General features: G+C 48.8%; 2 protein-coding genes across 3 annotated transcripts; both read right to left on the reverse strand.

Annotated features, from left to right (window-relative positions):
- Positions 1–2,474: 2,474 nt before the first annotated feature.
- On the reverse strand, positions 2,475–8,275 carry LOC120688099 (phosphoinositide phospholipase C 6-like). Of its 2 annotated transcripts, XM_039970268.1 has the most exons (9): positions 7,420–8,275; positions 6,598–6,794; positions 6,328–6,463; positions 6,003–6,254; positions 5,680–5,909; positions 3,681–3,798; positions 3,192–3,344; positions 3,025–3,111; positions 2,475–2,897 (listed from the first exon to the last, which is right to left on the reverse strand). In XM_039970268.1, exons 1-9 carry the CDS (start codon positions 7,840–7,842, stop codon positions 2,607–2,609), a joined length of 1,887 nt encoding a protein of 628 aa, XP_039826202.1. In that variant the 5' UTR covers positions 7,843–8,275; the 3' UTR covers positions 2,475–2,606. The 2 variants fall into 2 exon arrangements, with proteins under 2 accessions (XP_039826202.1, XP_039826203.1); XM_039970269.1 differs by lacking the exons at positions 3,681–3,798; positions 5,680–5,909.
- A 138-nt stretch (positions 8,276–8,413) lies between these two features.
- LOC120688100 (protein YIPF5 homolog) lies at positions 8,414–12,771 on the reverse strand. Its single transcript, XM_039970270.1, has 2 exons — positions 11,800–12,771; positions 8,414–8,974 (listed from the first exon to the last, which is right to left on the reverse strand). The coding sequence occupies exon 1, from the start codon at positions 12,593–12,595 to the stop codon at positions 11,819–11,821; it is 777 nt and encodes a 258-aa protein (XP_039826204.1). The 5' UTR covers positions 12,596–12,771; the 3' UTR covers positions 8,414–8,974; positions 11,800–11,818.
- Between the last annotated feature and the right edge of the window lie 1,185 nt (positions 12,772–13,956).

The raw sequence follows: 13,956 nt of genomic DNA on the forward strand, positions 1-13,956 counted from the left end.
TGTTGCAATCTACCCCGATTGCGCTGAGTATCTGAACTTTAAACCTTCCAGTCAGAAATGTGTCATCAATGCAGATCACCGGAAGACAACACTGAAATGTCCTAACACAGGCACCTAGGCAAAAGAAGGCTCGTTGCAGAATGCTTTGCCCCTAGTCACGGCTGGTACGAGGTATGTGTCATAAAAGCTTCCAGGATTTCTAGCAGCAACCTGGGATAACATACGAGGTAGATTATCATATGATGCCTCGTATGTGCCGAACTGCATCTCGAACACCCTTTGTTTAGCCCGCCATGCCTTCAAATAACTAATGGTGTACTGGTAAGTCTGCTCAATGTGTCGAATAATCATTTTTGGCTCATAATTTAGGTTGTTCATAATCAACCCATATATTTGCTTTGCAACAAAGTCGCATGATATATTGCGATGCGAGGGAAGAACTTCTGACAGCAAACAAGTGTGCTCTGTCACAATGGAACATTTCCGGTTCGACTTCCATTTTCCCTTGAATGCATGTACTCGTCATGGACATCCATCATTCACAAACTTCACCTCATATTCTTTACTGTCAGACTTTACGACACTAAATTCTCGTTTCAATGATATTGCCCATAGTCTCACAGCATCTTTTACGACTTCAATGTTTGGATATGTTGCATCTTGCACTACCTCATTCCCTCTGTACTCCCACTCCTGATTTCGTACGTCTTCTACGATATGATTGACAAAACCATGCTCCTTCCACTCTTTTGACAATGATTACTGCTCGTCATCAGATTAGCCCTCATATTCTTTCATCTCCATTGCAGTTTGGTCTTCTGCCTCCATCTCGTCCACAATGCTATGTATCCTCTCTCCCTCATCAGCAAGGCCCTGTGGTCCGATGTTTTGGTTCTCTATCTCTTCTAACTCATCTTGCTCAACATAGTTGGTCTCTCTTCGAATACTCGGAGTTGCTTGATCTGCACCATGTTGGATTTCATTTTGTGTCTTCTCCCGAATTTGAACAAGAATGGCCAGAGGCCACCCACGCTCTAGAGCTGCTTGCATGTACTTTTGCCAGTCATCAATGCTGTGTATCATCATCAATTCCCATAAATCACTTTATACCTCCCAATTAACAAGAGACTGGACGGTCATCACATGTGTCTCCGGATCAACACGGAACCCACGCTGCAGCCACTTACATATGGAACCAAAACTTCTCTGCAGAGGTTTATCTATGGCTAGATGTGCACTTAAAGGCAGAAATGTCTACTCCATTTGGCCCATACAAAACATTGTAGTCACCAAAAAATACTTGAAACTGCATCTTGCTCGACATATCTGTACATCACAGAATACTTATCGAGTTATACTCTTTACTTCACTATCTTATTCAATAATCCGTAAAAACTAAGTATGGATTTCAACTACAACATATAAGTATTCATAACTACGTGATGAAACTCAAATTCTATACTGCATATGCGAAATTCTATTCTAAATCGTAATTAATTTATAAACACGTCTCTAATAGTGCTGCAATTGTAATAATAAACGCGTAGTACTGATTTTCTAAACTAATTTACTACTACGTAACTAAAGTATCATTAAACTCCTACTTAAATGGTTCTACTATAGCACTAATTAAATTAAATTACTCTACAATACCAATGAAAAAATACATAAGCTAAATGTACTAACTTGCAGATCACAAGTGCGCAATCCGGCAGAGCTTCACCGCTTCCCTTCTCCTTACCCCTCTCTTTTTTTTGAATTTTTAGTGGAATTTTTGGGCTCAAATGAGGAGGAAATGGGAGTAGACTGTTTATATAGGAGGGGAAGGGCCGGTCGCCCGGGGTAGACTGTTTATATAGGAGGGGAAGGGCCGGTCGCCCGAGAGGGGGGCAACAGGCCCCTGTCGCCCGATGGGGGATGACATGCCCCCCTGCTCCCGCGCGCCCCCGGCCAGGGACCTCGTTGCAAATTTGAAGGAAAAAAAATTACATTTAGGGCCTGTCGCCCCTCATAGGGCAACCGTGGTATATTTTTAAAAATTTTCGGACATATATTTTTGAAATTTTGATTTTTTAAAAAAGAAAAAAGAAAAAATATCCAGCGCCTCCGCCACGTCCTTGGGCCACACGGCCTTCACCGCGCCCGACCGCACCAGCGCCTCGGCACCGCCGGCCCACGACGTCGCCTGCGCCCTGACGCGCGAGCGAGGCAGTCCAGGGGAGGCGCACCTGATGCAGGTGGATGCCGCCGCCGCAGCGGCAACCATCGCCAACGCCATGGCCACCGGCTGGTTGGTCGCTGCCTGTCAGTTCAGTGCTGAGCCCTCACCCACAGCATACGTGGCCAGGTCACACTTATCCACACGATGTTCTAGGTCCAATCCGCGCCGTCCGTTCGTGGGTCATCACAGTTCCAGGCCGCACGATTCGTCGGAACGGATGGGGTGGACTGGTGACGAGATCCGGCGCGTTTGATTTGTCCCACATCGACAGGCTAAACAGGAGGTACAGAACAAGCATGGATCCTAACTAAAAAAATTCGATTCCTACTGCAAACAAACATCGGTCAATAGACATGGCAGCATGACCGTCCTGTGCTACGGGGCGCTAGGTGAACTCGAAGCGCATGAGGAGCTTGACGCTCTCGAACTTGTGCCCCTTGTGGTCGAACAGCGAGACGGCGCGGATCCCCGGCCGCAGCTCCTCCACCGGCAGCGCCGTCTGCCCGCCGAAGTCGTCCTCGCTCACATCCTGCTCGTGCACCTCCACGCGGAGCACCGCGATCTCAGGGACAGTCAGCGGGAAGGCGAACTCCTCCTCCCACAAGGGGACCCAGTTGTCCTCCACGGCTTTCGTCTTCCTCATCACCGAGTCTAATGGAACTCCGGCGATGCCAACCTGTTGGTGAACCACGACCAGGTTAGCAGTGCGTCCTCAGGTTTTAGGCTGGTGCAACTGTCTTTCGGATGATCAATACTCGTGGCGAGCTTTCAAACGTTGGGATGAGCTCAGGGAGTGGGCAGACCTTCACGTAGAAATCTGGAGGTGAGTATGAGTCGAAGTGTGTCTGCTTGAAGTCCTTGTGCCAACCTTCGCCCATGTATATCTTGACCTGCAAATAAACCAGTACAGGATCAAACCACTTCTGAAACCCAAAGAGAGCGGAAAAGAAGAAAGAAACATGCCATCTACCTTCAATGTTGCCTTGACCGGTAAATCTGCCTTGGGATCAAACACCTTTCCATCTGGACATGTTTGCATCAAGAAATCAGGTTTCTTTACATAACCGCAGCCCCCGTTGGCTTTGTAAAAGCCATACATTAACCAAAGTGCTCTTCCATGTCCCTGGAGAAAGAACGGAGGTCTTCATTAACATTAGGCAGCTTCTACACTAATTTTTTTGGATGGCATCTTCACTATTTTTTTTATTAACACAGCTAATGCCCACCATTCTACTTACGTTATAGAACCAAAATAATTAATCATGGTTCCTTTGAATGATTTGCTAAAAAGAAAGCACACAATATAGCCAACTGCACGGCAACGGTGGTAAATTGAACCTTGATTAAAAACATGAAACCATGATGAAAATGTGGCAAAGTGAATCTTGATCCAAATCATGTAATAGGAAAATTGGGAGCCCAATCGAGCCGAAATATATTGCTCAGATTACAACCAGACCTGCATATTGAATGCCACCATTTGAGCACCATGCACCCAGCCAAGAAATGGATTATAGTTGGATGAATTGAAGCGGGTTCCCTTTGGGTATATTCTCAGCATATTTCTATGTGCGAAGCTGCTTGGAACAGAAAGAAAGCTCTTAAGAGAATAGAAGTAGGCAACTAAGGAATGACAACACTATTATCTCGCCTCTTCTTCAACATTTGCTGGACAATTAAAATGTATTTAATAAACAAAGAGTTAAATACACCAGCGGCCCTCGAACTTGTCTCCAGGTGCCACTTAGGTCCACGAACTCGCAAAATCGAAATCTAGCACCCTGAACTTGTTAAGTTGTGCCACTTAGGTCCATATCCTTTCAAGGGGCATGAATATATGCAAAAATGCCCTTAAGTTTTATCATCTTCCCTTCCATGCGCTCTCCGCCGCTTCCTCCCCTGCGCCCTCCGCCGCGCTCTCCCCCTCCTAGCTCCCTCCGCCGCCCCTACCCCTCCCTGCTCCCTCTGCCGCCCCCTCCCACTCACTGCTCCGGTGGCTCCGCCACCGAGCGCGTGTGCCGGCCCCGCCGACTCAGCTCCTCCGCTCGATGCCGCGATGCGCCAAGGACGGGGCGGATCCAGGCCACGCTCTCGTTCCTCTCTACCGCGGCCTCCATCGCGCAGCTCCGCCGGGCGGGCGGCGCCGAGCTCCCGGGAAACCTGCTTTTCGTGGAGGCCGGGCTGCAGGCGGCCCGCGCCGCGGCGGGCGGCGCCAAGGTGAGCTGCGTGGTCGGGGACGCGTTCGTGTGGCCCGCGGTGGAGGTCCCACCGCCCTCCTCGCTCCTCGCTCCTCGCTCCTCCCTCCTCTGTGCCGGCGCACCCCTCCTCACGGTGGAGGCCATGGCATGGCGGAGGTGGCGGCGGCGCGCCGCCCCCTCCTTCCTCCCTCCTCCTCCTCCTTCCTCCCTCCGCCGCACCGAGCTCGTATCATCTCCCTCCTCGCGCACGCTACTCCACAACACGCACGCGGCCGCGGCCGCGAGCCCCGCAGGAGCTTCGGCCCGCCTCGCCGCCCCTCCCTCCTCCGATGCGGCTTCCTCCGAGCAAGCCCCTCCCTCCTCCGGCGCGGCTTCCTTCGAGCAGCGACGACAATCGGCGGCGGAACCCTGAGCCCACTCCCTCGCCGGCGCCCCTCCCTCCCTCCTCCCTCCTCCCTCCTACTCCTTGCCGGAGCTCGAGCGGATCTGGGCATCCCCCCGCCTCCTCGCCGGAGCACGCGCGGACCGCCATGCCCGCCACGCCTGTCCGCTCGCCGCGCCCGCCGCGGCCACTTCACCCGCCATGCCCGCCGCGGCCACCTCACCCGCCATGCCCGCCGCGTTCGCTATGCGCGTCGTGGCCGCCACGCCCGCCATGCCCGCCGCGCTCCGCGGCGGCCGTGCCGGCCCGCTCGTCGTGCCCCGGCACCCGCAACGGCGGCGGCCTCGCCCGCCATGCCCGCTGCGGTTGCCGCTGCGCGCGCCACGGCCGCCCCCCGCGCGGAGGACAGGGGCTGCGGGACCGGCTCTGTGCCGGGGAGCTTGAGACCGGGGTCACGACCGGCGGCGGAGGTGGTGGCTGCGGCAGAGAGGCGTGGTCCCCTGGGCGCCGCAGGTGGCCGTGCTGCGCCACGCGTCCGTGGGCGCCTTCGTGACGCACGCCGGGTGGGCTTCGGTGCTGGAGGGCGTGGCCAGCGGCGAGCTCCAAGGCGGCGGCGCACTGACGGAGGAAGCAGGGGAGGCGTGGGGGAGAGAAAGAGATAGAATGGGAGGGGGAGGGGGTGAATGTAGAAGATAGCAACTTTGGAGGAGTTTTTTGCATATATTCATGCCACGTGGCGCCATATCAAGGGGTATGGACCTAAGTGGCACAACTTAACAAGTTCAGGGTGCTAGATTTCGATTTTGCGAGTTTGTGGACCTAAGTGGCACCTGGAGACAAGTTCGAGGGCCGCTGGTGTATTTAACTCATAAACAAACCTCACAATGTTGGGACCATTACGCGCTGCCACTTTTGCAAGTTCTTGCTCACTCAAACTGAGGCGCCTAACTTTGTCCGGATCATTCTTTAAGGCATCCACGAGTGCACCCTTTGGCTTTCCAGCCTTGATAGTAATGAGGTGTTTATACTCTGGTGCCACATGTTTGCACGCTTTCTGTGAATCATTATCATCCAGACCTCTTTCGTGATATAGTATATCATCTTCACTCTGCTAGAGCACCATTTGGTAAATACCGATGGGCAGAAATTTTGCTGACTAAGAAAACAAAAAGGCAAGTGTAGCAGAATTTAAGACTCGTACCCTGTCAGCTACTTGCATCTCATCCTGAATATCTGGAACTTCTAGTCCCCAAGATGCTTCTTCCCTTTCTCCCTTTTTAAACTGGGGTTCAATTTCTCTGTCCTTCATGGTACCGCCCTTTGCTTCGAGGTACTCCTTTGGGGGTTTTGTTGAGAGCAAGACACGCCCCTTTAAAGCTTCAGGTGAAGGAAATTCTTGAAGATGTTTCGATTCAGGGTAATATAGGATGTCTCCAAACACTTCAAGGACCATCTATACAAAATTTCAGAAGTAGCAACACTAGAATCACCTGCCATATATTAATCATTCAGAGAAACACAGTTACCTTAGCTACTTTCGCCTGAAGATCAGGTGTAAGGTGGTCTTCTAATGTTATAATAACAGGATAGGGAGATGCAACAAAAGCATATTCTTTGATGGATCTCAAGCATTTGATAAGTGATACCGGGGCAGTCAGTGTCCTATCAAGAGTGAAAACGTAAATGAAGTCACAGCAAATCTTATGGCAGCAAATAATTAATGTTCAACAAGATGGTGTGCAAAAATCTCTTCATGAAAGGAATGCACAAAGTAACAATGTGTTGCAGATATATACCTTCCATGGAGAACATCAATGTCATCTTTAGAAGAATTTGGCCATATGTCCAATTCAATTACACGAACACCTATTTGCAGTGCCTTGATGATGGGAGCATCACTGCAGTCACTGCTGAGTTGATTACCCGTCAGATATGAGTTGTGTCCAGTGTATATAAAATAGTGCGATAGTGGTGCGTTCATGTCCTGATGGACCTGAGAAACAAAGAAGGTAATTAATGTCAAACAGTTAACAGAGTGCATACCAGATCACTAAAATTGCAGATCAATAATGGAGCTTCACTGCTAGCCACAGAAGATAATGGCCAACAGAACTTTTCTTTGACCGTGAAAGGCAGCTAACAGTCCATTTAATCTACAATATTCAGAGCTCTCATGGATCAATCAAAGTCAAAGCAGTGTATCACCATTCAACTACCAGCATGCTAAGAATGATGCGTCAATAGCAAAGGCGGTGTCACAACATTAAACCTGCACTAATTCATTGATAGAGAAGTCACTGCGTGACACAACGTCAAGCTTATGAAGGTACCACGCTAAGCAAGACAAAACAATCTGATTACCAGCGGCCGCAAATGCCAAAATGACGCGCGTTACACAAGGAGCAGTTCACATTCGCAGGTCACCTTTGTGATCCACAAAATGTTGAAGTGACACATGCGTTATATGAGGAGCAGGTCGCAAATGGGAACCCCCTACCTGATTAGCAAACGCAACTATCTCACCACCGGCAATAGCAGCAATACACGCAGGGGACATTGAATCAGAGCCGCATTTGGGTTGGGGCTCGACCGCTCGAGCCGCTTCCGGGTGGGTTTACCTTGGAGTGGCGGAGGGGCGGGTTGAGGTCCTCGGAAAAGAGGAAGTGCATGAAGTCGTCGACGGTGAGCGCCGGCCTCCCGAAGCGCGGGGTGCGGCTGCGGTCCTGCAGGACACGGTCGACGACCTGCTCCGCGACCTCGCCGTCGGCCCCTCCCCAGGCGGCGAGGTAGCGGCGGAGGTCGTCGGCGCCCATGTAGGGCGACCCGCCGGCGAAGCGGGAGAAGAGAACGCGCACGTCCTCCGGCGTCGTGGTGTCGCCGAGCGCGAACCGGCGCGTGAAGAAGATGCAGCACTTGTACGTCCCCATCTCCGCCGCGGACGCCCCCGCCTCGTCTGCCGCCTCGGCCTCGCTCTCCGTCCCCGGCGGGGATGTGTGGGGTGGGGAGGCGCGCGGGGGCGCTCCTTTGTCTCGTTTGGGCATTTTCGCGCCGCGAGGTTTCAGGGAGGTGGATTCGGAGGGTGGACGGACCTGCGGAGGGGAGGGGCGAGGGCGAGGGCGAGGAACGGCCGGCTGGTTAAGTACAAAGCCCCGCCCGTTGATGCTTCTCTAAATGCGGCGGGTGTGCATCTGTGCTGTTCTCCTGAAGCCCGCCCGAGCAGGTGGCGTTCACGTTCCCTTTTCTTCCGCCATTGCCGCCGTTCGAGTGACCAGATGCCCCCATAGCCGGGGCTTCGTGGGGAAAAGGCGACGCGGCGTGGAGGCGGCGTGCAATCTAGCGTCAGCGTCGTTGGTCGGTCGTCGCACTGCACGTCCAGGCGGCACATTGTCGGTGTGATCGTGCCAAATGCTGGGCGTTCCAACTTGTCTGCGCTGCCGTCTGCTGCGCGCTCTCCCTGCAGCTGCGGCGACGACTGAGCCTGTGATTACGTATTTGCTGAGGCTAGCTCCTTTGATGGAAATTGTAGCATTTCAATGTTCACTCTCAAGTAGGCAATCATGAGATGGCACGAATGCAGAACTGTACAATTGCTTAGTTCGCTCTCAAATAAAATCTGCGAATAAAACATTTTCACATAGTCATACGACGGCACAAATGCAAGTATCAATGTATCATATAGAAGTTAGAACTACCCAGCACCACATAGGATCAACTTGTCCTAAAAAAAGTCAGACATTTCCAAATGAGTGAAGCTAACCTTCCTTTGATTTGAACCGGCACAACACCTAAAGAGAGGACAATTATCTCTTTTATAAATTGCAACGCTGAAAATTGAACAGTGAAACATAAAGGAAACTACGCATGATCCTACAATAAACCAGTCGTGGTAAGTAATCACAATGAACAAATTTGCACAGACCACGACAACTCCCTTTAGAAAGTCAGATTTCCACCAATACTTCGGCAAAACCTAATCACTTCCTTTTCTTTACCAAGATCTACACTGAGCACCCACCATGCCCACTGGAACCAAAGGATCAAAAGTGACAGATCGTTACAGGACATTTCCCCACTGGCCATATCATAAGTAGTTCTGCAGGTCCCAGCAGAAACACTCCAGTGACTGGTTAAAAGGCAGTCCACTCCATCTGCCAAACAAATTCCGAACATAATCTGCACAGAAAGGAGGCAAATACAGTTTACATCCCTGTACAATTGTATACTTGAAATTTTCAAAGTAATTAGAGATAATAGTACAGAGCGATATAAAGTTTTATAAAATTGCAACACAAGTACAGAACATAGAAGAGAATTACTATTAAAGGATAACCTGACTTGTACAGTGTAACATTTGATGTAAGAGAATAAAGCTTTCAGTTATCGTAGACAAAACATTGAAACATTAGACAAAGAGAATAAAGCTTTCAGTTATCGTAGACAAAACACTGAAACATTAGACAAATAAGCCACTGAAAACAAATTCTGGAGTTCAAGTAGGTTGAAGTTATGCTGGCTTCACAAATCCATTAGAAGGAATGTTTTGTCCCAAGGAATTGCTTAAGTTAAAATGAGTTTATCTGACGTATCTCATTACCAAAACCTATCCAACTGCAATTAACAAGCATGTGCAACCTAGCTTGAGATCCATAATGGACAAAGCAAGCACAGATTTGTTTAGTAAAAATATGAACAGAGAAAAAGGGATCAAAAACACAATATATGTATGTATTTAACTATTTATGGAAACTGAGAAGCAATCTGTGTTTTCAGAGTGTCTTGGACGGGCATGGGCAAGGTCTGGAGCAGGTTAACAATGATGCTGAGAAGATGGAGAATCAAGTGCCCATAGACAATGGAGGAGCTGGAACAAAAAAAGGAAAGAAAGAAAAGAAAGAACTATACGGGAGATCTCTGAGCTTTATTCTAAGGAGCTGGACAATTTTCATTGGGAAGTTAACAGTGTATGCCAATCAAACACTAAGGCTACAAGCCTACAACAATCAGTCAAGGAAGAACTGTGACATGGAGTGGCAAAGGAGCAGAAGATGGCAGGAACTACTGGGAGAGGAAGGAGGACTATCTGCGAGATTGGAACTAGATGAGACAATTAAATTTGAAGAAACATGCAAGGAAAACATTGCCGCTGAGAGAAGTGTTTCAGAGTCATCTAGGGAAGCCTGATAGGCAGTAGTCTAATCCTGGTGCTTTTTCCAGTAAATACCTGTGTTTGAAGATGCTTAATCTAGAGGAAAAAAAGAGCTTAAATGTTTTGTGAACTTTTGGTCCATTCATAATGAATGAGGCCGGAGCTATGGCCCTTGAACTCTAAAATACAGTTACCAACTTGTTTGGCTGCATACAGATCCTAAGTATCTTCACCAACAGAATCAAAAGGGGTTTGGCACCTCTAGACAATGCCCCAGAGGGGTTTTCATAAAAAGAAACTTTCACGAACTACACCCATTTTTTCTAAATAAGCGAATGGCCCCTAGTTGGCTAGTCTGATCATCAGCAGGCTTAGCCTCTACATCATGTTGTGATACAGAAAGAAAAGAACCTAACTCCTGAAGAGTGGAAGAAGAATCTGACGTGGATACTAAACCAAGGGATCTGTCCACAACTGGTGCTTCACATGCCTTAAGTCGGAGGCTTTTGCCTTTTTACCAAAAAGGGGAGTTGGATAAAGCAAATTCCCACCTTGGACGAGCACAGAGTTTAGTCAAATAGAACAGGGTCGCGCTGCTTGATGCTCTGATAAAAAACAAATCAGACCACGCGAGACAACGGAACATGCGTTAGAGAGGCCTCTCCCCAGCCGGCTATAGAACAAGAATGCCGAGCCGTCTAGCGGAAGCTTAGAAGAAGGTGACTTGGAGCCTAAGGAAGGTGACTCGCGCTGACAGCTGACTCATTTTCAATAGAAAGGAATAGCCAAACCTACCCAGCCAACTCAGCGAAGCATCTTCAATTTGTCATTCAATTTAACATCACTTGGTTCATTTATCAACAATTTGACAATTTCCAGCTCTAAATGATACTTGCAGATATACAGCAACTAGAACAGAAGAATTATCACCTATATGAGAAGAATTATCACCTATATCATGTGAACATTAGCACAAAACGTAACCACTGATTTGGTTCAAATGACACTTTCTTTTTAAGTCTTGGAATTATCACACTCTGGATAATGTCTTTGATACCAGAAAAGTGGACCAACACCCACACCAGCATGTAAAGTGTTCTCAACTTCTGCAAGAAATATCTTCAGCTAACCTACAACATTTTCTAGTTTCACTAGGTACATAATCTTGCCTCGTTAACATTATCTAGGTGAATTACATCAGCAATCGTATCGATGGAAAGAATAAACTACCTTGTATATCTATGGGCAACCAAAAAAAATGGACTACAACTACAATTCAGAGCCCCGTCTTGTAATTGGAAGGCATGTGTCTGCAAGTCTCTTATCAATTATCAATCAGATATATAACCGCATTCGCAGTTTGTTCTCACATGCACAATGCCTTCAAGGAAATTTCTAAGCACCCACTAATCAGTTACAGAAAGAGCGCAGAAGATGCAGATCTTCCAAATATAAAATTAAATATGTTCAACATTATAAGAAGTGAAGGGTGATGCCTACCGAGTAACGACAAACTTATAGATAGCGCAAAGAGTAGGCAAGGCTGCATTATTCATGGTACCGCATAATCACTTTTCAGTTATAATCATGGCAGAAACGACACCAATATCATGGTGAGAAGATAGGACTAGTTAATTCAAATGCGATACACAGTAAACATCCATCCAACTTGGTCTTCTATGAGCTTCCAAGTAAACAAAAATCATGACTAACTCATCTCTATGTAGGAATGTAGGTTTAGGAACACATTGTTAAATCAAGATTGTTGGGTTAAATATTTCCAATACATTAGTACTTAGAAACAATGATCAAATTAAATATTAACATGGTCCAGCTAAGTTCTCAAGCATACCTCTGTACCATAAATGGTATCAGAAGATGACGAGCAGCGAGAAGAGCATGTAGACGAGCCAGCACGCATAGGCGATGAGGCCCCTGTGTTCGTCGCCACTGGATGCAAGCTCTGCGAGCAGCCTGGTGCAGACCCTGGTAGACCACAGCACGAACGCCATCCCCACTCCAAATATGAGCCCGCCGCCCCGCGGCAGGAAGAGGGAGACCGCGGAGAAGATGACCATGGGCAGCATGCAGTAACCGACGAGGCTGACGCACCTGTAGAGATCGAGGTCCCCGCGGCGGCCGCCCGACAGCATGGAGAAGACGAAGTAGAGGAAGAGGGACGCGACGGTGACCCAGCCGAGCACGATCCCGAAGTGGAACTTCCCCGCAAGGAGCTGGAAGAGTCCAAAGGAGAGGAGGAAAAGGAACGGGCCCGAGAGGTCGGCGTCGGCGTGGAGCGAGGGGTCCGCCGTGCGGAGCGGGTGGAGGATGGAGATCGTCTTCCGCCAGATCTGGCGCGTGTTGATGCCAAGCTCCTCGAGGAGAGGCGGCTCGTCCTCGAAGGATGCGCTGGAGCCACCGACACCGATTGGACCCGCGTAGAGGGGCGGCGCGGAGGAGGAGGAGGCCGCGGCGGCGGAGACGTCGAACGACATGAAGGGGAGCGGGTTGGCGGCGGACGAGGTGGAGGGGCGCGGCGGCGCGAACGCGGGCGGAGGGGAGGCCCCCACGCCCGGGGCAGGATGGCGGCGGTGCGTCGGGGTGGACGGCGTGAAGACCACCGGCGGCACCGGGAACTCCTTCGCCATGGCCGCCGGTGATCGGGGAGAAAGCGGCGGCGGGCGGCGGTGGCGAGGGTTAGAGATCTGGGAGGTTGCGGGAGATCGAGGAGTTGGGTTTTAGCCTTGGCCAGGAGGGAGGGGATCGGGGGAGGAGTCGCCGAATGGGCAGCGCTGTCTTTCCATCGGCTTTCGGGTTTTACTTTTCCGTGTTTTTTTTTTGGCGTGTTTCGTCGTTAAGCAAAGGGGTGTACTCCATGCGTTGTACTCCTACAGTCAGGTTGCTTTGCTTTAGGGGCCGTTTAGTTCCCAAAAATTTTCACCCAAAAATTTTCGCCTTCCCTTTGAACACATCTATGAAGCACTAAATGTAATTAAATAATAAAACTAATTACACAGTTAGGATGTACACGACGAGACGAATCTTTCGAGCATAATTAGTGCATAATTAGTCATAAGTGCTACAGTAACCCACATGTGCTAATGATGCGGTCAAAGTCCTCAAAAGATTCGTCTCGCGGTTTCCAAGTGAGTTCTGAAATTAGTTTTTTAATTAGTGTCCGAAAAACCCTCCCGACATCTGGTCAAAGTGTCGACTTGACATCCAAAAATTTTTGTTTTTGGAACTAAACGGTGCTTTGGTGGAAAGGACCTGAATTTCTGGAGGTTTTAGTCTTCTGACTTGTAATATCCTCCTTCCTATAGGAAGAGGACCCATAGATAATCCTCAACATGTTGCGGTCTAAAGCGGTTTCGTGAATATACAAAATAAGGAGGATGAGGCAAATATATGTGTTATTTCAGTTATATGAAAATGTAACTGGTTATGGACGGTTCAATATTTGTCAAGAAATTTTTATATCAGTAGAACGGGATCTTCCTAGCACCTCGCGGACAAAGAGAGACAAGTTTACCACCTTAATTGTTTTCTAATTCTAATGAGATCGATTCCGATAAACCTAATGAGTAATGAACCGCTAAAATCTTACTAGCAAGTAAAGTATACAATATACAATCCGGTATATATAGAAAGAAAAATTGGAAAGGTTATTATGAACATCATATATTTAAAAATAATTAGAAAGGCGCATCACAAGAATTATTCAATAGCCATAAGTATTTACGGATCCAACAATGGAACTATTTTGAACTATCCTCGTTGGAGGCGCCGTCATGGAGTTTCCCCCTACATAATCATCTCTGATTTTGTGTTTCATGGTGTTCATCACATCACCGCATTTATCTAATTCGGAGACTCCAATATTTAGCGGGCGTCTTTCGGATCCACGCTACTCTTTTCTCTTTTAGTTCAGTGTGAGACCGGTGAATATGACAATGGTGGTCCTAGCTTCAATTCAACCAATTGATGCGTGTTGGATTGGGTTCATGTT

The sequence above is a fragment of the Panicum virgatum genome, chromosome 9N, assembly GCF_016808335.1.
Source record: "Panicum virgatum strain AP13 chromosome 9N, P.virgatum_v5, whole genome shotgun sequence".
Classification (NCBI taxonomy): domain Eukaryota; kingdom Viridiplantae; phylum Streptophyta; class Magnoliopsida; order Poales; family Poaceae; genus Panicum; species Panicum virgatum.

What these genes read in the sequence shown, in the direction of transcription:
- LOC120688100 (XM_039970270.1), bottom strand. Translation starts at nt 12,595, where the DNA reads ATGGCGAAGGAGTTCCCGGTGCCGCCGGTGGTCTTCACGCCGTCCACC.
- LOC120688099 (XM_039970268.1), bottom strand. Translation starts at nt 7,842, where the DNA reads ATGCCCAAACGAGACAAAGGAGCGCCCCCGCGCGCCTCCCCACCCCAC. An exon ending in TGGTGGCATTCAATATGCAG is followed by an intron (nt 3,345 to 3,680) that starts GTCTGGTTGTAA and finishes TTCTTTCTCCAG; the next exon opens with GGACATGGAAGAGCACTTTG. An exon ending in CTCCAGATTTCTACGTGAAG is followed by an intron (nt 2,898 to 3,024) that starts GTCTGCCCACTC and finishes GTTCACCAACAG; the next exon opens with GTTGGCATCGCCGGAGTTCC.